General features: G+C 37.0%; 1 protein-coding gene across 4 annotated transcripts in view; it reads left to right on the forward strand.

The window, feature by feature from the left end:
- Window positions 1-23,596, forward strand: part of WDR25 (WD repeat domain 25) — a 64,148-nt gene that overhangs the window by 16,651 nt on the left and 23,901 nt on the right. For all 4 annotated transcript variants that reach the window (XM_063332959.1, XM_063332961.1, XM_063332962.1 and 1 more), the window contains one exon: window positions 20,216-20,363. In XM_063332959.1, coding sequence (XP_063189029.1) covers window positions 20,216-20,363 — 148 coding nt within the window. The remainder of the gene's footprint in view (window positions 1-20,215; window positions 20,364-23,596) is intronic.

Raw genomic sequence — 23,596 nt, forward strand, 5'->3', positions numbered from 1 at the left:
TCTTTTTTTTTCTTGCTTTCTCAGTCCATTTCCAGCTTAAGGAAAGAGGTATTGGGGAAGGTAGGTAGCACATAGATCTCTTGAGGAAGTTCTTCCCGAAGTTCGAATTGGGAGCCTGAGTTGTATGTGCTCTTTGGGGTCAGGTACTGTCCTCTCACTGATGAGAAAAGGACCAACACTTTCTTGGAGGGTGACGTCCTTCTGAGCAAAGTCCACCTGGCTCCTGTTATAAGCAGGGTACAGACTTGGGGGTTAATGACCTGCAGCATGGAATGTCTCATACCCTTCTCTGTTCTCTGGGCACTCGGCATTGCCAGCGGTTGCGATGCACCTTTGAAGCAGAACACTAAATGCGCGCTTACTCAGGGAGGCAGCAGCAGGAACTTGTCTTTTAGACAGGGTCAGGAGTTCCTTGGCATTACACACTTTTTCAGAACATTTGATTTTTCTTTTTTTAGAAACATTTCACCTCATTTTTTCTCCAAACGTAATTCTTGACAAAACTCAGGAGAGATTCTTCAGGTATAGAATAAAACTGCTAGTCAAACTGGGTTGAGAGATACAGACTGGTGGGACATCCTTACAACGTACAATTATTCACACTGTTATTTTGGCTGATTAAAAATTCTCTCTGTCAAATAACTGGAGAGCAATAGACTAAACTTAATCTATTGTACCTTATAATGCTGCCTAAATGTTTCTTCTCCATCTTGGAGCACATTATTCATTAATCTCTTTTCTAGTGGAAAGAGGCTTTCTTTGCACTTAAAAGAATAAAGGATAAAATACCAAGGCATGACTGTTTTGGCACCCTGTTCTTGGGGTCATTTTTTCACTATTTTCAGAGTTTGTTTCTCCGGGAAGCCTTGATCAAGACCAAGATCAGTGTTGATGATCAAAGCTTCCTTCCTTCTCTGAAGACAGTCGAGGTTATGCCTCTTTTCCCCAACAGAGTCATGTCAATTCATTTTCTGATTTTTCACATTTTTGCGTTATACATTGTATTTCATTCCTGTAATTTAGTTGAATTTTTCTTTTTTGTAATGAATTTGAGCTGTAAACAAGATGGAAGAAAGCATACAACGTAATGTGGATAGTATCCTTAGTATGCACCTTAGTAGTGGTACCTCTGGCTTGATGATGAATACTTTCAAACATGTATCCCTCATGTCAGTCTTGTGATCTTGAGTTCAATTAAGGAAGCTCAGTCATTTTTTCTTTCGGTTTCCATCTGATGGTGTGAGGAATTTATTTTTAACTGTCTCTTCTGAGAAAACAATCAGAATGAGTCATTTTTTTTTTTTCCTCAGCTTTTGCCTGAAGGAGAGTTTCTTAACAAAAGCCACGTACTTGCATTTGAACACACATCCCTATATTAGCAGGTAAGCAAAGGTATCCAATTTTCCTGAGCAACAAAATACTTGATTACAGGTCTAATGATAGTTTAAGAGGTGTTTTCAGATGTGCTGAAATCAAGGACTTGAAGCAGATGAACTTAATTATCTTTGTGAATATTCACAATCACATTATGTGCTTTAAATGTCACATTTGGAAATAGTGCCTCATTGCTAGTTAATTAACAATAATTACTCAAGGTAGTACTTATGGTTCTGGAATTTCTTACCCACTGTGAAAAATGTACTTTGCTTCTAAAGGTTTAGCAGTATAAAAATCCAGATTTTACTTAACTCATTCTTAAAGTGTTGCTGTTGCTTAGACCCTCTGTACTTTTTACTTCTAGCATTGCTGCATGGAGAATCAGTTACTCCATTCCATTTGCTCCGCTACATCTGAGCAGTATTTTTAACACCTAAACCATGCTGTATATAATTTTTTTTTCTTTTTTAAAAAAGCAAGCTGTTGATTTTTTTAATTTTTTTTTTTAGCAGAATAAGAGAGAAGCAGTAGCAAATTAGACTGGCAGCCTAGATCCATCACGAGGTGTTACAACGGTGTGTTGACATCTTCAGCTAAAGAAATACGGCTTATGATAATACCAGAAGGGTTTTTTCAGTCATAGCACCTATGCTCAGTGTGTTTTTTCTCTCCGTGAGGATGCCTTTTCTTGACAAAAAGCATTACACAACCCAAGATAGCTTACACTGCAATTGAAAAAAAAAAAAAAACCTTATAGATCCTAGAAAATCCTCCCGGTGTTCTAGTTTCCATCTTCCTTTTTCCATTTTTCTGCTCTGCCTTTCATGTAGAAACTTAATTAAAATGTCAAAGGATTCCCTTCAAGCTTTTTCCTTTAGAAAATAAATCCTTCTCCAACAATGATAGTCTCCTTGTTTGCACGAGCACACTACATGTGCTTGTGTGTGTATATATATTAAAAAAATCTATATTTTTATGTGTGTGTGTATATATATGTGTGTGTGTATATATATATATATATATATATATATAAAAGAACTTTAACAGAAAACCTCTATTGTAAATTAGTTGTACTTACAGACTGGATATTCTCTGCCTCCACACTTCATTCACCTGTGTGAATGAGGTGTCCATTGAAATCCTGGTAATAACGTATGACTTACATTTCATAATAATCTTGTTCCGCAAAGTACATAAAATGCTTTACAATAAAGTTTTTAATTTGTGACAACACTTACAACATGGTAAACAGATGTTTTAATTCTCAAACATCAACTTAAAGCTAATTCAGAGAACAGCAAGAAAAGCTACTAAATTTTAGAAACAGTCATGAAGATTAATTAAACTAATTATCTGTGCTTTGTGCAGTGGGAGAGGAGATAACTGCAGGTACATGAAGGCATAACCAAGGAAGTGATGAATATTGTTTGGAGTGGTAAAAGTATTTTAGTTGATGGCAATGCAGATGAAGAAGCAGGTGAGTGATAGGAAGCCAAAATAATAACATGAATGCGATTGTGGAAGGGACTTCAACGTGTTATGTGAAAATAGTGTTGGAAGTGGTAAGCACTTCGCTGGGGAGACTTCCCAGTAGTAATTTTTCAGTTGTAGAATGACTTGGAGAAAACAAGCTTTTCACAGCTACCAGGTTTTGATTTTAAGTATTTGGAGAACATCATAGACCCATTCTAACAGAATGGTGATGTTCTGAAAGTCAAAACGCTTTCACCCATATGTCTGCTATGTCAAATGGGTCAAAGTAAAATAACACTAATTGCTTAATTTTTTTTTCCCCAACTTCATACATGAAGGACTCCTTTTTCTGTAAGGATTGATGAGAAATCTGCTTTTGGGTATGACAGTACAGAGGCTGGTTTATCAAAAAACTTGATATGCAGCTGCTGACGTTATGATTGTTTATTTTAGAAATTGTTCATTTTTATGTGCTTAAATAGGAATTAAATAAAACTGGTCACTAATCTTAAATTTTTGTTAAGACGCAGAAGCTTGTAATGCTACTAGAACTTTCAAGTAACCCAAGCTCAAAGTATTTACATTAGCTTTTCATTTTTAAAGTATTCATTCAGTAGTTCTACGCTGATAGTGAAGTAAATGCAATGAAATACTAACAGTAGTGAAGTAAGGCTTCCTCTGGGTATGTCATACAGCAGTTGGAAATGCTGAACCACATTCTACTTGATGAGAGGTGGTATTACAGTAGTGCCAAGGAGTTAAGCACCCTGGGACCTAGGGTGGAAGTTACTTGGTTCATGTGCATGGTTCAGTGCTGCCAGCTGGGGTGCTAGAAGCTGCAGAGCAGGGTTGGTGGGATGCCCTCATGAGCTAGGTCGTTATTCCTCCGGGGTGAGGCTAACAGTGGGATGTCTCATGGTCCCACTGCACTGATGTGATGGTTTTCTAGGCTGTCAGCACATGGATGTAGTAAGAGGCAGCCTGTACCGATAGAATAAAATTATTATGCATTATTGCTTGCTAAAATGAAGTGTGTTCATCAGGCTTTAGAAGAAAAGTGTGTTGGAGGGGCAGTAGTGTGTAATCTTGCAAATATGTAAATATTATATTTGCTTATATAGTTAAAAATTACTTTACTGGATCCTATGTACATGCCAGGCAATATTTGTAAGTATCATTATGTTCATGTCTGCTCCTTGATAACTCTACATCGCTGTTGCCTCATGGTTTCACGTCAATGTCCAAATAGGAGAAAGGTAGTTTTTGACCTGGTTTTAGATTTTTAGTATGGCATATTAGTTTCACTTTCAGCTTCAAAGGTATGCTCTTAATTCCAGATGTAAAATAAAAGTTAGTAATACTGTCTCCGTAACATGACAAAACCCACTAATTATGCAAGCTTTTTACTTAATTTCTAAATTATTACTATAGAGTAATATAGTAGATACTCTTTAACTTGTACAATTCTGCGTATCTATAGATGCTTTCACCCACACTTTTAGAGCAGGACTTCTCACCTGAGCTGTACTACTAGTTTATATTAAAAAAAACAATTAGTTACATATGGAAATTAGCTTTGAAACATATAAACTACAGTAATAATAATCATCCCCCTTTAAGGCACAGCTTCTTGTATTTTAAATTGCTGTTATTTTTCTCACCATATGACATCCAGGTAAAGTAAATACACAATCTTTAGATGTTTATTAGCTTTAAGAAAAAAAAATCATGTGTGTTTTTAAAATTAATACTGAGGCCGTGTTTAGTGTTGTTGAATCTATTATTAAAGTAAACAGCCCCCTAAAGTATTAATAAAGAAAAGGCTATTTATCAAAGTCTTTTGGAGGATGTGGAAGAAATAGCTAGCCATTCTTTCAAGGTTATTTTTTGAATCTTAAAATTTGATGCAACCTCTTCTGCTTTGTATTGTTGAAAAATATAGTCCAAGGCCTGTTGTTCAGCTGTCAGGGAGGCTGTATCACTGTGCTATGTTATAGGAATGCAAGCAAACATAGAAAACCCTCTCTGCTGACTAGATGTACATTAGGTTTGTGAATTACGTACCAATGCCCTTTGGGATAAAGGCCTTCATGAAATCACTGTCAATAACTTACTGTTGGCTTGACTTATGTAATAGGTTGTTCTTCAAGATCTCGCAGGAGAGAGATTAAATGTTATAAAGTCTGAAGTACAGAAATTCCGTAGGGCAATCTAAATGATGTTATAGGAACCAAACTATATTACAAAGAGGAATATTAAACATATTTGCAATCTTCTGTTATTTGTCATATGAATGCCAGGCCCCTTTCTGTCTAATGGATTGCATAGATATGCAAAGGAGAAATAACAAAAGCTAATCAGTTTTGTTTTATGTAAAGCTGTTAATATGTAGATACTTGAGTTCCCTCCAAAAAAAGAAGTATCTGAGTATTCTAATGATGCATGTTGACGTTGTGTAAATTGCTTGGCGAAGAGGAGCTGCTGTAATCACTTCACTTGAAAAGTGAATATGCTTGAAAAGAAAATAGGATGACACAGCCAATGTTGTACATCTGCGCTAAAATTACTGTGAATTAGTCAAGTCTCGGTTAACCTGAGACAGTTGGTGTAAAGTTGGTGGGGGCTTTACCAACCCGTCTCTTTAGTGTAGAGACATATGGATGTGAAGAGCAGGAATCAGGGCAATGGCCCCAGTGTGCTGGAGATAAATGTGAAAATGAAATATTTTTGTCTGTGACGTGGGGGAGGCTGGAAGGGAAGGTGAGACCTCTGTTGGTGACAGTAAGCTTCTCGGCATGCTTACCAACCCTGCAGCTGTGCGGTACTCCACCAGTGGGCCCAGGAATAGTTATGGTGATGGCTGCTCTGGGTGAAGAAAACTCAGTTGTGGTAGATGTTTGGAGGGAAATTGCAAAAAAAATTAAAAAATGGGCAAGCTGTTTTACAACTGGCTTGTTTCCTAGACAGTCACTGCAGAGCAGGATTGCCTCTACTACATTTAAATGCCAGGAATATGCCGAGGGAATACCTTTTGCGTGCACTGCTGCACACATTAAAGAAAACCTGAGCTCTGTGGAAGGTAGCCATCCCCATCTGTGGTGTAAACTGTTAGCTTTCAAGTCAGCAGATCTTATAGGAGGCACCGAGTATCCTGGGAGCCAAATGTGAACCTCTGAGAAATCCTGAGGTCTTTTTGGAGCATCTGCCTCCCACACTTCCAAATACTAGGAATTCTCCTTGTGAGTGACCAGGAAATGCAAACATCCTTAATGTAATAATCACTCGTGTCTCACCATGTTATTCATTCTGTAATGCTCTTCAGCTTCCAGGATTTAACAGTGTTTTTCATAGGCTTCACTCTAGATAAAATCTGCCTTCAGCCATCCAGTGGAGACCCACCCCAGCAGGAGTTCCTGCGGCAGAGAGATTTGGACTTCGTGTTGATCTCCCTAAGAAGAATTGTCAGTGAGGGCTATGGGAGGCAGCTTTGTGGCCTGAGTTGTTGTCTGGAGGCTTTTTAATTTACATAGGAAGTACACACTTCCAATTCACATGCAACAATTCAATGTGTGTGTTAGAAGGCATAATATTCACAACATACTTCACAGCTTGTTCAGGGGATGCAGGAGACCAAACCTTGTACCCGGAGACCTTTGTCACTTGGACCATAAACTTCCTGTATGTTTTCCCCAGTTCTTAGAGATAAGTAAAAATCGTGATAGTTCAGTAATGGTACAAAAATTTTTTATAAACCAGGATGTTTTCCACAAGAAAAATAGGAAAGATTCTCAGTCTGGGTGTCCCTGGTATAACTTGAACAAGTGGAGGCTCCTTTGCGTACATCCATCCTGCTAAATAACATCTTCTGGAGAAAAATCCTGAAAAGACCTCAGCCAGAGTTTATCTCTGTAGCCTTCAGGCTAGGTGTTTAAAAATATCCAGTATTACTTTAAATAAGCTATCGAATTAAATTACCTTTCTCAGTGCTCTCTTCTTGTCCTGGCCAAACTGATTCTAGTACAAAGCCAACTGAGGTATCTCTGCTACAACTATGGTTTAGTCTTATCCTCAGTGTCACTTAAATAATCAATCTGCTCGCTGTATTTCTCAAACTGCATTCCGCTCTGGGAAATGAAAAAAAAAATCTGCTCTAACTTCAAGACCTTTACTGCAGGAACCTAATCCAACAGTGGGCTTGCAGCCATCTTTTCTCTTCACCCCAGTTTCTGAACTCCTGCAGGGTAAGGCTATTTCTGTGGAAAGGAATCAAGCTGTTAAGTTGCTCAGCTGCCAGAGGTGGCTCTGTTATTTCTTCCTCTGAAGGTAAAAATCACTCCAGCTTGTTTCTGATTGTGTAATACAGCTTCAGTATTACACAGTACACAGTGAAAATGAAATGTGAAAATGAAATATTTTTGTCTGTGACGTGGGGGAGGCTGGAAGGGAAGGTGAGACTTCTGTTGGTGACAGTAAGCTTCTCGGCATGCTTACCAACCCTGCAGCTGTGCGGTACTCCACCAGTGGGCCCAGGAATAGTTATGGTGATGGCTGCTCTGGGTAAAAAAAAAAAAAAAAAAAAAAAAAAAAAACAAACCTGTGGTGGGCAGTCCTGAATTATTCATCTGTATATTAAAGTATCTAGTTAAATCAAATATCTTTAAATCCATGATAACATGAATGCTACACCTTAATCTATGTTCAACATTTTGCAGTTCCCAGTATGTCTAAATTAGTATAGTTTTTAGAGGTTGCAGCTTTTCTGCCTTTTAGAGAGACGAGCAAGTGCTGTGAGTAACGTGACCGATTCCCTTCACTTGAGGTCTTGGTACTGCAGAGTTTATGATGAACCCAGCAGTGGAGCTGCATGGAACGGAGGATGCTGAACCGGGCTGAGGAGCCGCCAGCTGCACTGCTGTGCCCCAAGCGTCTTGTTGGCCTTTTAAATATAGCCGTGTCAGCTAAGAGACCTTTAGAGTGGTCTGATGTCAATGAAAAGCAAAGTATTTTCCCAAATCTTGGGAAAGGGGAAAGAACGCTGCTCTTACCTCTACTAATCTCCATTCCATTGGAATCTCTTCTTTTTAAGAAAAAAAGAAGAACTGGGAAAACTCTAGCTGTCTGCCAAAATAAAAATCAAAAGGAGATCTCCAAATACACTGATCCTTGATCTCATTACGTGAAGAATTTATGGTGCAAACGGCTGCAATTTTCTAGCGTCTTTTAAAATCATCCATGCAATGTAAAGCTTTCTAACAAACAAGTATGTGCTTTTGCAGAAGGAATCAATGTGTTTTGAAAGTCTATCGGTGTAATTTCCCTGAAGTTTTTAAATGAGCTGGCAAGATAAAATGGTTTCAGGAGAATTTTATTAATAATGATGTTTTGGTTTCAAGGAAGGAAACTAGAACTGTGAAGATTTCACTTGGCAATGTAGGAAAAAATACATAAAAGTAACGAAAATAAGCATGTCAGTTTTCTCTCAACTTTAATGCTGTAAAGAAATATAACCAATAAAAAAAGCTAGCAACTGCACAATGATTGTGTTTTGAACAGATTTATGCTATAGCCTCTAACCAACATATGAATTAAAGCTCTAATACGTTTTACCAGAAACTAAGCTGATTTTTCACACCACTCTGTGTATCTGCCCACCTAGATTATAGTTTAAATCGATGATAAAATTTGATAGTTCTCTGGTTGTTCAATATGTCCCCTCTCTGACTAGTCTCCTGTCTTTAAAACTGTTCATCAGTCACTTTGCTGTGGCAGAGCCACGTTGGAATAACTGCTAGATTAGCCTTGGAAGTGCATCTGAAATAACCTCAACTTTTTGCAGGGATGACTTAGAGGAAATGATCTTTCTGGTGGAAAGTGAAGGAAAAGTTAGAGGATTTCTAGACTGAAAAGAGAAGCTATCTTCCGTGCCTAAAAGTGAAGAATCACTATGTCTTTAATGAATGTAAAATTTTTGCAGGCCCAAATACTTATCAGGTGGTCATAAATATATTGTGTAGTTGTTCTTAACTGCATACTTATGCAGTACATGTATGAAACTGCTGATTGTTTAATCAGAAATTAATAGTGGTGTTAATATTCCCTCAGTTAGGAGGATAAGTTATAGCAGATGCTAACATTGAGAGATTAAAATCCAAATTTACAAACTCAATCTAAAGCTTAAAGTTTATTAACCCCCTACCCTCAACTTCCATTGGCATTAATGACTCTTCTAAGTACCAACACATCTGGAAGTTGGACCGCTTGGATCTTAATTCTTACATAAGCAAGCAGAAGGTTAACAAATTTAAAAATTGCAAATTAAAGAGCCAAAATGAGGATGATACAGTTATTTTGAATTAGAATACTTCTTTTTGGTGAGAATTGCATTCCTCTCTTCAAAATGATGGTATGACTTGGAATGAAGTAGCTTTACTCAGAAGTTAAACATTATAATGATCTTTTAATGGTACCTTAATGGCCTCTCTGAAGACTTGCACTGAAATAATTTTACCTTCTCATAATTGCACTTCATAATGGACTGTAGCAGCACAATTTAAAGTCTCCTTAGTTTTTTCACTGGTTTGTTAAATTTAACAAACCCTCTACGTTACCATTCTGTCAAATAGAAGAAGTATTAGATGGTTTTTTTGATTGTTTATTAGGTGTATCTTCCACACCTAAATATTTTGTCTGTCTCAGCAATAATAAGGTTGTAACTGATTTTGATAAAATTTTATCTATATGGTGAAATAATGATAATGTGTATATTGAATTGATTTGCCATCCAACAAGAGAATTTCTCATGATACACTTTTTATTTCCTGTGTATGTGTGACTCAGAAGCTAGGTGTCACGAAGAAGTAGATTATTACATATCCAGTGCTTATGTTATTCTGTGCAAATAGTCTGAAAGAAAGTGCCTGTTCAGCTTTGTTATTTTTGTGAAGCCCAGGTGTTGAATGGAAATAGTTCACTACAAATCTGGCACAACTTCAGCTCAACAGGCACAGCAACAGATATGCCATAATAAAAAGAAGATTTTACGATGAGTTGCTGCGTCATGAAAGCACTCAAATACAACTGCTATTGAATAACTTTAACTGTGTTTTCATGTAAACGACCTCGCAGACCTAGATTTCACCCTGACCTTGTTCATACTTTGACAGTTTCCTTTCAGTTCTTATCACAGAGATGTTAATTTTAGGTAAACATCCTTAATAAACAAACCAATTCTAATCTGTAGCTTTAGTTTATAAAGGCGGCAGGGCCCGTTTCTGAATAATTATGTAATACGCTAGCATTTATTTACTTTAATCGAGCGTTTAAATGTGTTATTAGTATTCTGGTATTTCATGTTGCAACATCAATACATGCATTACTTGTCAATGTTTAGCAACATTTCATCCAGACATGAAATATGTGTGTAAGTGCTATCCAAAGAACTGACTGTGAAGGCCTCCCTCCGAGAGGGTTGTGAAATGCCGGGGGATTGAGCTTGTTTGCCCGGAAACTGGATATACGGGGACAGAATGTTGAAAGCCATGAAATAGAAATAATGCCTTGTCCCAGCTATCCGTCTTGTCTGACTTGCTGTACTTCTAGACATGAATACTATCCAAGAATTGGGAATTCACTAGTGTCAATGCTTTCTTTACTTTTTCCATTTCTGAATCAAGGGGATTATTTGTAGGTGAGGTTAGTATGTCCTAAGAAAAATATAGCATGTGGGGTAAAACTTTAGCATTTGATACAGTGGCAATATAGAATTTACAAATTCTCTGATAAAAATGTCTATGAAATGTTTACATCAGTCTTGTTCAGCCTCTTACCGTTACCTTTTTTTTTTTTTTAATAATTTACATCTTTCTTAAGAGTTCTGTTTGCCAGTTTTGATTTGAAAGGCTCCGATGGAGGCTATATTAATTATTTATATTGGCAAAAAAACCAGCAGATTTGTATACTTTCTTTATGTGTTCAGTTTGGATTGGCTGATTAGATTCTCCTTGTGCTACAAGTTAGCTTTTGAAGTATGGAATCATTAGGTGTATTTCCAAGAGCAGATGGACAGCAAACAGGCTTAGGTTAAGTGTAGTAGCTCTCGTTATTAAAACTTTACCAAGAACATTCCCTTATTTTATATAATTAGATGGACAGCTCTTACCGTAGTGGTGTTGGGTTTTTATTGTCTTTTTACAGAATTCTGTTTTATTTCTCTTGTCTCACCCTTTTCCAGCTGAAATTGTCGATGTTTTGTCTTAGCCTATTAGTGTTAAAAATAATTTTATAGGATGCTGGCAGCTCAAAGTACCCTTTTGATTAGGTTTTTATTTTCCTGTTGATGGCAAAACCACCCAAATGAAGTTTCACAGTTAACAATTGTAGAGCCTTCCTTGGGGAAAGGGATGCTGAGTTTCTGTGGGAGGGAAGATTAAAATAAAACACACGAAATAATTGGAAATGTATTTCATAGGCATGCTTAGTATGTTAGTGCTGCCTCCCGAAGCTAAATGCAGTGTTTGTACTTAACTCAGCCTTTGCGGGATTCACCAGGATTAAAGCTTGTTGACATATTTGCAAATCAGTTTTCATATCACCTATTAGTTTCTAGTAGTACTGCTAACTTGGTTAGCAGTATGCTGCTAGTATTATAACTTAAAATGCTTCTGCCTGAATAAAACTCCCTACAAAATTAAGAGCCATCTTATGATCTATTGTACTGTTCTTTTTTGTTGTTGTTGTTAAAGAGAAGATTTTCCACCTCATTGGCTTGATAAATGTGCTTGAAACATTTTAATATTAAAATTTCTGGTGGAAAACAAATAATGAAGCGAGACCTTATGCTGACTGTCTCAGCTAATTGAATTTATTATATTTTGCTGCTTTCCATTCTCGTTGTTTCTACGGTAGTGAGGGTAGTCTAGTAATAAACTATCCAAATACAAACTCTTATTCAGATATTAAAGCAATAATGAAGTTGTCTCTTTTTTTGTCGGTCACTAGTCCTGTGCTTTGGATTAGTAAGATAATAAATAGTGTTTGTGTTATGTCTCTGCAAGAAGAAAGCTAGCGGAAGTCGTTGCTCAAATGACAGCGTTCATATATAATTCTTACACTGTGTCTAGATTAGGAAGATGGATGTCATTTCAAATATGTTCCCTAGCACACTTTTAAACATTCCTGGAGCAAGCGTTCAACACATCTGAAAATGTGTTAGCTTTATCTAGGTTTCCAGAATCCTGCTGAAAAATTCGTTTTTGGGACCCTTGGTTTACAAATTAAACTGGTATGCCCAAAATGTCATCAATCATAGTGTATATAACAATCCGAACATCTATTTACATCCTTCATAACTGTATGAAAATAAATGTATTAACACTTACAGGTCTAACTAAGCTAGACCTTAGCTCATAGCTTTTCCTCCTCCTTAGCTCTTAGTTTTCATGCAGTTTAATTATGTGGTTAGACAAAAGTGTGCAAAGACAGCGATCCATTTTGTAATTTCATTTCAGCATTTCAACAACTTTTACCTTCTACTAAAACTGTAATATTTAGCTCACTACTTTAAGAAGCCACTAACTGAAACAACAATGAGATATTTTAAATCTTCCTGTAGTTACTCTGGGAATTTATACACGTTACATTACGTGCCCATTCAAGATCAGACTTTATTCAGTCACGCAGTGGCTTGGAGAGGCTTAGGGACACCTACCAACTCTAATGCTTGGCTATTTATTGCTTTTCGGCTATTTATTGCTTTTCAGCTATTTGTTGCTTTTTCCCTGTCTTTCTGTTGCCTCAATTCTGTGAACAAAAGAACGTATTTGTGCGTGTGAGTGACTTCTTATTCTTACTGCTGTTGGTTAGAGATACCCAAAGGGCATGTTTAACTCCTGCCATCCTGCCCAAAGCTGCACCTCATACAAGTGGAGAATCTAAAGAAGTAGCAACAACAAATACCTTTTTGTAATTTTTCCGTGGGACTAATGCTGCCCTCTGGCCCATTGACTTTTAAAGAACCTTTTAAACTACAGTTCTGAGCTTGCTTTGCAAACTAGAAAAGACATGATTTTCTGTAGATAGTGTGGGGCTTCCTTCTTTACTGTATTGATTAGAAATTACAGCATTTAGATATTGATGAGATCAGAAAAGCAGTATGGTTCAGGGAGTACCATTCTCTTGAATCTATGCATGTTAGCAGATACGACGTTCACATTTCAGAGATGAATTAACTGCAGATGAATCTGCAGTTAAAAAAAAAAGAATAAAAAATAAAAATCAGTTGTTTGGGGTTTTTTTTTCTCCTTGGCACACACCAGGGAGCAATGTTATTCCAAAAAGGGAAAGGAGAGGGTCCTGTCTCTTCAAGTTCACAAGTCTGTAGAGCAACCTGAGCATGCTTTGGAAGGGAGCAGCATACGTTCTAGTCGAAGCATAGTAATTCTTCATGCGTCCTGTAACTCAGTCCCACATCATCCCTGAACAGGGCTGTTTCTTAAGTGCCATTTTTGTATTTAGATTAATTGAGAAGTTGGAAACTCCTTCTATTGTTCGTGTAGTAGGACCCATTGACAGAGGAAGTTGGTAATTACAGAAGAATGGCACATAATGTAGTTAAATTGAGGGGGATGAGTTCTGTTTTTTTAGTATGGATGTTATGTTGACATTAACATGAATCGATCTGTTAAAAAAGTTTTTAATTCTGTTATACATGCTTCAGAAATTAATTTCTTGTTTAGTATTCTTGATTGGCTCTGCTGTCATTCCTTTACGCATGCACATTCAAAACGCATACAACTTAATTCCCGATACTTGCTTCCAACCTCTAATTCATCACAGTTGAATCATTGCTCTTGGGTTCACTGTGCAATTAGTGACCGTCTGTTTGAATAGATGCACCTTTCTCTTTCTAAAAGTAAGGCCGCTATATTTTCTTTTCTGCAATCTAATTTGCTTCGAGCAAGCGCATTATAGATAATCATAGAATGGCAATGGAAGAGACGTGCTCAGTTCCTAATTTATCGGTCTTTGTATGCTAGATGAGTTCTCACATTACTTTGGTTACTCTGCTTTTGTTGCTGTGACTTTTTTTTCTAGGAATGAATGCTTAATTTGGATGGTCAGTAAGATAAAAACCTTCATTCTGTGTGCTAGGAGCTGGTTGATAGCGTAGCAGACCCTGAACATTCTTCCGTGGCTGCTATTTACTTGAGTAGCAAATGCTTGCTTTCTCCTGCTTTCTTTTGTGACTTACCAGAAGAGTTTTTATTATCTTCAAACCAAAGTACTTAATTTTCAGGGGCTGTTTTCCTAAAAGCTTTCAGTCAGAAAATAGGATCTGAAAACACATCATCCATAATGAATCTCATCTGTTATATTGTGTAGTTGCGTACATGATTTGTGAACTTTTGATCTTGAGGGTGAGGAGGGCTGGTTATGTTACCTAAAACACTGGTTACAGGATTTTCACAGCATTCCTAAGCTGTACAGCAACCAGAAGCAACTTCTAAAGCCTTTCTTTCCAAATAGGATGAAGAATGTGAAAGAGCAATTGAATTACAACATGCCTCGGAGAAAACAAAAATAAAATTGCTTTTGTAAAGAAATCTCTAGTATGATTTTGTCACTTGGCTGTTTGTACCTGCCATTTTGGCCCCATATATTAATCCTGGCAGATAACTGTGTAATCACCATACTTTCTATGATATGAGAGGAAATTAAATGAAAGCAGTTGATGAAAAAGAAATGGAAAGGCAATGTTATAAGTAGTGAAGTACAGAAAAGTAAGAACTAGTAGTGAAATATGAACCAGCTTGACACATTAAAGGCAATTTTAATAAAATTGGAAAAAATGCAATTAAAGCGTTCATGATACCTTAATGCCAGAAAGGCACTGAAGAAAATGTTTCAAAAGAACTAGCTAATTTCAAAGCTTTGAGTCCTGGCTGTTTATTTCGTTCAAATATTGGAGAATTCATTAGTTTATAACTGTAGATTTAGGGGAGACAATACTTTTTCCTAATGACAGTTGCATATTTGATTCTTTTTGGGATTCTTTATAAAGGGAAAGGATGGGCTGATTACTGTTTATAACATAAAACATTGCTTGAATGTGTGGCAATAAGTAGTATTTTCAGAGTAGCAGGCTGAAATATGTGCTTTTAACTTTTTAACTGAGCAATTAAAATCACATCTGACATCACAAGATAAAAGAACAATCTCAGGTTTAGTGAGAATTTAGTATTTCATCTAGAAATAATACTGAGTGTCGGTAAGATGAGTTTTGAAGTCAAGTAACAACACTTAAAACAGTTGATCTCTTGGTAAAAATAATTGAATATAAATCTGTCCTCCTTTCAGACAGATACGTGATAGCATCTAGTCAAGCATCTGTAATACTTGATACATGTTTAAATGTCTGTGAAAGAAGATATGTATCTCAGCCAGTGTATTTTTTATCAAACCATTCCCCCTGCGTGAGTAACTTATTATGTGCTAAGTATGTAAGCCTTTATTCCAAGTAGATCTATGAGTTTATTTTATAAACCTTTATTTTAAAGGTATTTATTTTTAGATATGCTTAAAGTTAGCAGCAGATGTCTTTGCTATTTAAAATGCAGCTTTCTAAATAGTTCTAAGACACTTATTTTCTTAAAAGCACTTACTTTGACATTTAAACTGTGGCTGTTACAACTATGACTTTGTAATTTATAGCGTTGCTGCCTTTGCTTTCAGCCTTAGGCTGTTCTTGGGTACAAATCGTTTTTCTGAGCTCATATGTAGATGCCATGCAGAAGAATAAGTTTGGGATCCTCTTCTGTAAGAGTCTGTGATTCATGTTCCTTTTTGGCAGAGAAGGCATGATTAACAGCTTCACTCACTTGGAATTGGAAGTTTTTAATGGTCCTAATTCCTGGGGGACTGCCTTATCCCCTGGTTTGTACCAGGCCCTGAAAAAATTTTCTTCTGATGGCTGTATTGTAACCTGTTCTATATTCCTTGCAGAATTGCCACACTCTAAACCAGATGATTAGTGTCTGTTTGTTTATTATTTACCTTGGTAATTTAGAGAACATGCTTCTGGGTTCAGGCATCATGTTGGATGCCCTTTGGGGATGCGGGTTATTTCACCAACTCTGCTGGTGATGCCCATGCAGTCTTTCAGGCTGGTTGTTCCATCCTGGTTTGAGCCAGCGTATTCAGCATGTCGGAAAAGTGAAGAAAGAGAGACTATATAAATATATAAAAAATATTTTCCACACTAGTTATTCTCGAAGCACTTGACTATCTCAGTTGAAAGAAAAACCCTGAAATGCCTTTCGTCCTGGAGAATGAATCTGTTAATCTGGTGTGTTAGTATTTGGCAGAGAGAGGCTCATCCCTTTGCAACCCCTTTCCTCCTATTTTTCATGACAGCGGCTGCCTGTACAGAGTGGGCGCCAGCTACTGAGTAGACATCCACCTAAAGCTTTGGGTGGAGTATGTTGGAACTCTCCCTCTAGCCACATTTTCCACTTACTATGATCAAGCAGTAGAAATGCCATGCCACAGGAATGGGAAACTACCTAAGAGACTCTAAGAAAATGCAGGCTTGATCGTGGCTTTGTGATGATCCTTTGAAGCATCTTTCCTTGGCAACAAAATACAGTAGGTTCTCAATTTCTTGGCATAGCATGTTTAACATCTCTGTCACTTCTAGAGACAGAACAGTGTTTGTAACTTGTGACAGACATATTCTGTTATGGCTGAGTATTTACAGCTCCCAACTTTTCATAATTTCTTTTTTGTACAGAAGGTACATAGCTTGTCCTTTAATTGCCTTGTTTTGGGTTCTGCACACGCATTTCTGTTTCTTGATATGCAATGGCTCACCTTTATATGACTTTCTGTGGGCATCGCTGCATCTTTAAGTGATTGCTGAAGAGCTAACTCTAAATATCAAATACCACTTCTTGCAAACACCAAGTGGAGCTTCCCTTTTCCTGTGGAAGATGAATATTGAAACTTCAGACTCTGAAATTGTTCTGGGGATGCACCACACAGTATCCTCCTTGCAGCAGGGCACACGCTGGTGTATCAAAGTTACACTGAGCTAAATTCACCAGACACAAGACTTGAAGGAAAATCCCAGGCAGGTCATATGGAACCCTACCTAGGGTTGAATGCGCCTGGATGAAGCTTTCAGAGCATTGCCACTGCACAGCAGGACAGGGTCTGCCATCCTCTTCTCTGCCTTGTTTGTCTTCTCTATCCATTAAGCCGTGAAGCCACAGCCGAAGTGGCACCTCTCAGCATTATTTAAAAGCACATTTATGGGCTCCAGTGCGTTTGCATTGGACTGTATCTTGATGGAGGTGTGGCATAACTCTTCTGTCTGAACCGACTGCTTGTACTGAGCATAAACAGTGGGGTTTGTCAGCAGGGGCTGCAGGGTTCCCCTGTGTGGGAGGAGGTTGTGGGCAGCCCTGTGCTGCTACAGCTGGTTCCAGCTCTCTCTGAAATGGGTGAAAACAACTCACTGTGGGCCAGAACTTCAGAGGAGCATGTGGTGTGTCCGCTCACACACACTGAAGAAAAGGAGCAGCTGCTGAGGGCAGGGGACACAAGGACATGAGGAAACATGAGGGGGTGTGTGAGGACATAAAAGGCGATGGGGAGGTAGGGGAAGAGATGTCCATCTGGAGAGAAGGAGCAGAGAAGCAGAAAGGAGCAAAGAGGGGGGATGAAGAAAGTAAGGTGCAAGGAGAGGCAACAAGAAACCTGTAGGCCCAGCGATGGCTGTTGTCTCACCAAAGGGACGTGGAAGGGACCAAGCGTGAGGCCAAGTGAAAACAGGGTGAACTGGGGTAGGAACAGCGGAGAAGCACTGGGCTGAATTGGGGCCTGGGGAGGGAAGGTGCTCCTCAAAGGCCTCGTTTGACTCTTGCTTTTTTTTTCCTTAATATTTGAAGCTGTAATGAAAAGTTTACGTTAATTGGCAATAAACTAAGTGAATTTCCTCAGTCAAGACTGCCTCGTCCATGGGGCTCTAATTGCAGAAGGCATTGCAGCCCCCGCCATTACCTGAGCAGAAGGAGCTGATGGAAGGCAAAACAGTGGAGAGAAACGTGGCATTCGGTAACTTTTCCCTTGTGCATGGTCAGTGTCGATCGTTTCCGCTGTTTCACAATAACGGAGGGAAATGTGCAGCTTTACGGGTGTGCTTTTTTCATTTAATACAGCTTTTTTTTTTGATCAAGCAGGAACTCAGACGTGCTGCTGAACTTGCTTTACATCGCCCTTCTTGTGAAAATTGAGTTTTCATGCTTAATCACTAAAACATGACAGAAAAATATCTGAAGCATGTACCACCTGTTTTTCCTTTCATCTTGATTCGTTCATTAGCTTCCTCTTATTAAAAGCCCTCCAAGACACAATTAACCCTTTTTTAACACTGTGAAGCTTGAAATGATCATTAAAACTCATTAAGGCAGAGAAACTTACTTTCAAAAGCAGTTTAATATTAAAATTTTCCTGATTTCTTTTCTTGTGGATAGGGTAGAATACTTAGGCTATGGCCATCACGGTTCCAGTCTTAACTGACTATTCAAGTAATTAATGATAATTGGTTGCTTTACATTGCAGAACTGCGCTCTGTGCTGGAAGATACTTTGATGAAATAATTTTCTATAATGGAATGCTGTCTTCTGAGTATGCACTATGTAATAATGATATTGTCAGTGAGTCCTTTTTGTCCAGTAAGAAGAAAATATAATTGAAGTTAAAAATGCATTGCCAAAAGTCTTGCTTTTTTCTCCCCTTTACATTCTCCTGTATTGTGAATTGTGCTGTTGCCACAGGAAATCAAACATCTACTTATGTTTTCTGATCTACTGAGTTGTTTTTGTTTTTAATATCCTTTAAAATGCACAAACATGCAGTCGATTTTATTTTGGTACTAACTTCAGTGATTTTGTGTCAACATCCGTGAAGGTTGAATTTGATCTCACTTTAAAAAAAGTCATTTTTTTGTAATCTGTTAATTGCCTAGTCTGTTCCCAGCATTATATAAACAATCTTAGAATTGAGAAATTTATTAGAACAGACAAAATTCAGAATAACCTTCTAAGTTCATAGGCAGTGTTGTTTTCATCCTGCACGTTTTTGCAGGATGAAAATGACTAATCACAAAGAGACCTACCATTAAGTAGAATGGTGACTTTAAAGCAATAAACTGCCTTGGGTTTACTGAAACTGCAATAAAGCTATCATGAAGCACTGTCAAAGTGTTGATTTATTTGTACTACTAATATTAGAAGTAATAAAATGTAAGATTTACTGGTACAGTTATAGCATTTGGTATCCATTTTATTAGACAACTCAACAGGTATTACATTGTATCATACAATCATAAGATATTTTATAATCTAGATTTTACTGAAGCACAATATTGTTAGGGAAATTAGTTTTGATATTTAGCCTTCTCTCTCAGAACTGAGCGTACCGGATCTTTATATGGGTCATTTGTTGCTAAACTTCTAATTTTATCTTAAAACTATGACAATAACAGCACCATGAAAAGGATGTGCTTTTGATTATTGTGAACTGTATTTGGTAACTGAAATTATAATTCAGACAAGTTCCATTTTCTAAAATATAGTATTTGGAAACAACTGCCTTTATCTTTAAAAATTACTTTAAAAATCTGGGCAGGACTGTTTATGTTCTGAAAATATTATCTGTTGTATACTTAAAAAAAATTGGCTAACAAGTAGAATAGGATTTTCAGAAGTGCTCAGCATCAGCCTAATTCTGTCCAGAAGAAACTGAAAAATGAGAGGACTTAGACCAGTCCTTAGAAATCTCCATGTAGATGCATGATGATATTCTTATCTGCCTCCTTGGTGAAGTTAGGGTAAAATTCTACTTAAAATTACAAACTGAGTGACAAATATGATAATAGCCTATCTATAGGTAGATGTGAAAGCTGTAATCTGCTAGCATTTCTCTTAATTGATGGAAAGCAGGATTTGATAGAGACAAATATTCGGAAGAAAAATTATTTCAAGGGAAAATGTAATTGGATACATCCCTGCACAGAGGTAGGACAGCATTACGAATGGGAAAGTATAAGATGAATTGCCATTGAGAGCAACATAGACATTTAAAGAAATAACACAAGTCATAAACATGCATTACTGATTTGTGCCTTGTTAATTAAATGCCCTAATTCTAATCAACCATAGAGTTATTTCAAACAGACTTTTACAGCTTAGCAGATACGACTTTGGAATGCAAAGCTTTCTCAGCCATGATGATTTGCTGTAGCTACTTATCAGTACATTGGAAAAAAATATTGTGATTCGATGTTGTCCTTATCATTCTTTTTAAGGTATGGGATGCTGTAGATACAGGCTGCTGTTTAAGAACATATTCCTGTCACTCCTGTGCTGTTCGAGCTGCCCGGTGGTCATCTTGTGGAAGAAGGATCCTCAGTGGGGGCTTTGATTCCATGCTGCATTTAACAGATGTAGAAACAGGTAAAGGTCACATAAGGGTGCATCACAGCCCTGTCTTTATTGAGTATAGATAACTTTGGATCTTGTTAACCTTATTGTTTCTTCTAAAAATATATAGAAAATCTATAGATCAAAGTTAGAATTCTTGAAATGTGTCCTCACTAAAAAAATATATCTACAATTAAAGGTAGTGTGAAATATTTAAGAAAACTGAAATATCTTTAATTTTATGATCACACGTAATTTCTATTGTCAGATACTGCACAGATGAACAGAATGAAACATGATTTTTTTTATGCTCTGTCATGATCATTCATTAAAATATTTGAAGAGCCTCTTAAGGCTGACTTCAGTAACATTTATATATATGGTTAGTTTAAACATAGGCGTGTACCTTATTCTCCATTGGGTGGGTTTTAAATTTCTGCTTAAAGTTAATTAGGTGGTTTATATTTTTTTTTTCTGAATGGGACCTTAATTAGGAGCATAGAAACTTAAATTCTGGTATGAAGCCTTGAGACTGGACCTGTGTTGCTTTGATGCAGCTGTGAATTTGATTTGGGATTTGATTGTTGTGACCTTAACAACTAGTTTCCTGGATGCTGTCTCTCCTTATGTCTCCTCCACAAACTAAAGTGCTTCTATCAGCTATATTTCTTCTCTCCTTTATATGTTATCAGCACTCATACAGCAGCATTCATTGGGGCTGTACATAATAGGGCACCTGTGTGTATATATAAATCGTTAGGCCTAAAATAGTACATTTTCAGATGAAGAGACGGAATTTTTTTTTTTCCACTTAATTTATTTTTAAATGTTTAACTCCTGCAAAGGCGCAATGTTTTTTTGTAAGGCTACAAAAGAAACCCTTACAAAAATTAACAGAAGTTCTTGTCTACTAGGGTTTTCTCTTACGTAAAAGTAAGAAGTACATTGTATGTGAATATCTGGAGAGCAGAAATCCTATTCAGATGAACTGGGAAAGCGGCCAGGAAATTTATGAATATTGTTCACATGAAAAGAAGATTCTTTTTCATGCTCCAAGAATTTATCTTTCTCAACATTTGTCATACCAGAGGTATTTAAATTCAATGATGGCTGGAAGGGAGCTGTTGTAGTTTGGGAATGTAAGACATGTGACACAGTTAGGGAATACTGATGTTTCGAGAATATTCAGGTTTTGTAATGGGGAAAAGAACTTTATATATCTGATGTAGTAGTAATACATGAGGTTAGGATAGCAAGTCATTATTTTTGTCAGACGACTTGTCTTTTTTATTTTCAGTCTCATTGCAGCAACCTTCTCATTTCTAGTCTCATATATAACTGAATCTTACTAATCCAAGGGAATTTAATTTTGACTGTAGTGCTTACAAATTCTAAAAAGAATGGCTACTGCTGTTAATGGGATTTATAGCAGTAGAATAGATTTTATATGCCTGAGTCATTTGAAGGGACTACTCTCTGGGGAAAAATCTCATTTTATAAAACCATAGAACAAATTCCAAAGCTATATAGTTTTAATCATACACTTTAATTTCTAACATCTCTTTGACTTAACTATCAGTAATGGGATAGTAGCCTGTGTTAAGTTGATTGTAGTGGTTCATTTAAAAGAAGGTATTTCTAGTGTTTTAGGTGATGACAACAGTAACAAATTATATTTACCAAGTTTCAAAACAGATAAGCTTATAAATTGTTCTTTCCTTACTGACTTGTGAGTTATGTAGTATTTCTATCTACTTAAACAAACTGTATGTGTAAAGGCAAAATGAATGCTTCTAATCCTTGAAAATACCAGATATTCGTTATTGCCTTATTTCAAGGGCGCAGGATTCCTTGTAGCTCCTGTGAGCTGCAGTTGTAATGTTGATGTTTGGACCTGACTTTCAGTAATGCACACCTCATTTGAATATGAGTATGATATGAGTGACTGGAATTTTATTCTGATTTCCTACGCATGTAGGCCAGTTTCTGATTTCCTTCCCTGTTGTAAAGCTACTCTTTTCTTTCATATATTTTAGTCGATTCTTTTCAGAGAAACAGGGCAAGCAGTTTGCCTCTGGAATCCAAATCAATTTGATATAAAAAGCCTCATTTCCATTTGAAAACCACTGAGGCAGCTATAAGATCTTGATTTACATTAGTTTACTGAATCATTCATTCCTCCTCACTCCACATCAGGGCTGAGATGATTTCTTTTTTGATTAACTTCAGATAGATGTTAGAACTGTTCCTTCACAGAGGACTTCTAGATCCTTTTTTAGACTTTGGTCTTAATTACTTTCCATTGCTAAGACTGAACTACCAGTGTGTTTAAATGCCATAAATGCATGCTGGTGGGATTTTATAAATAATAGTACTGTCTTTAAGGCTCTGTGCTCTTGCCTCTTGTGTATGTTGTTCTGGTTCAACATTTTTCTAGTCATGTATATATTACTTGTGTTATAAAAATTGGTACATGTCTTTCACCAATAGAAACCGAACAGTCTGAAGAGAATTACTTTTAAAAGTTTAGGAAAGGTTGCAAATACAGCTTAAAACATGCATGGTATTGAGCTTCTCATTTGGGATTTTTTTGTCATTTTGGGTTGTTTTTCTGTTAGGAACGTAGTTTCTGCCCTATTAAATCAAAATTGTAGTGTAGCTAATTGTTTGTTCTGCGTCTAATGACATCTAGTTATGAGATTCTTCAAAGGAATGTGCCAGCATTGTTGTAACAAATACTGCTAAAATAAATTCTCCAGGAAATTTTGTTTCTAAGCTTGGACATAACTTTGGGTATCCCTTGACCTAGGATGTTGCATTTTCTGGGGTGATTTTTTTTTTTTTTTTAATCTTTGTGATCTGAACAACATCAGAATAGAAGGAAACACTGAAATGTCATTCATCACAAAGCAGAATTTTTCTTGTTGTTGGCATAGAAAAACTAATGCAATGGTAGACACATCCATGAAATTTTATCCTGTGGATTTACACCATCAAACCTCTTCCCTTTATCCCTGTGATGAAAGTTCTTATGTATAAGAAGATCTAAGATGCTTCAAGCAGGAAAAATGAGCTGATAGGAGCTCCATGAAGTTCAACAAATACAAATGCAAAGTCCTGCATCTGGAATGGAGTAATGCAAGAGAACAGGCTGGTGCTAAACTGGCTAGAAAGCAGCTTTACAGAAAAATACCTGGGCGTCTGGTGCTGAATACGAATGAGGAATGTTCTCTTGCAGCAGAGGTCAACTTCAACTTCATCCCAGG

The sequence above is a fragment of the Chroicocephalus ridibundus genome, chromosome 4 (genome assembly GCF_963924245.1).
Source record: "Chroicocephalus ridibundus chromosome 4, bChrRid1.1, whole genome shotgun sequence".
Classification (NCBI taxonomy): Eukaryota; Metazoa; Chordata; class Aves; order Charadriiformes; family Laridae; genus Chroicocephalus; species Chroicocephalus ridibundus.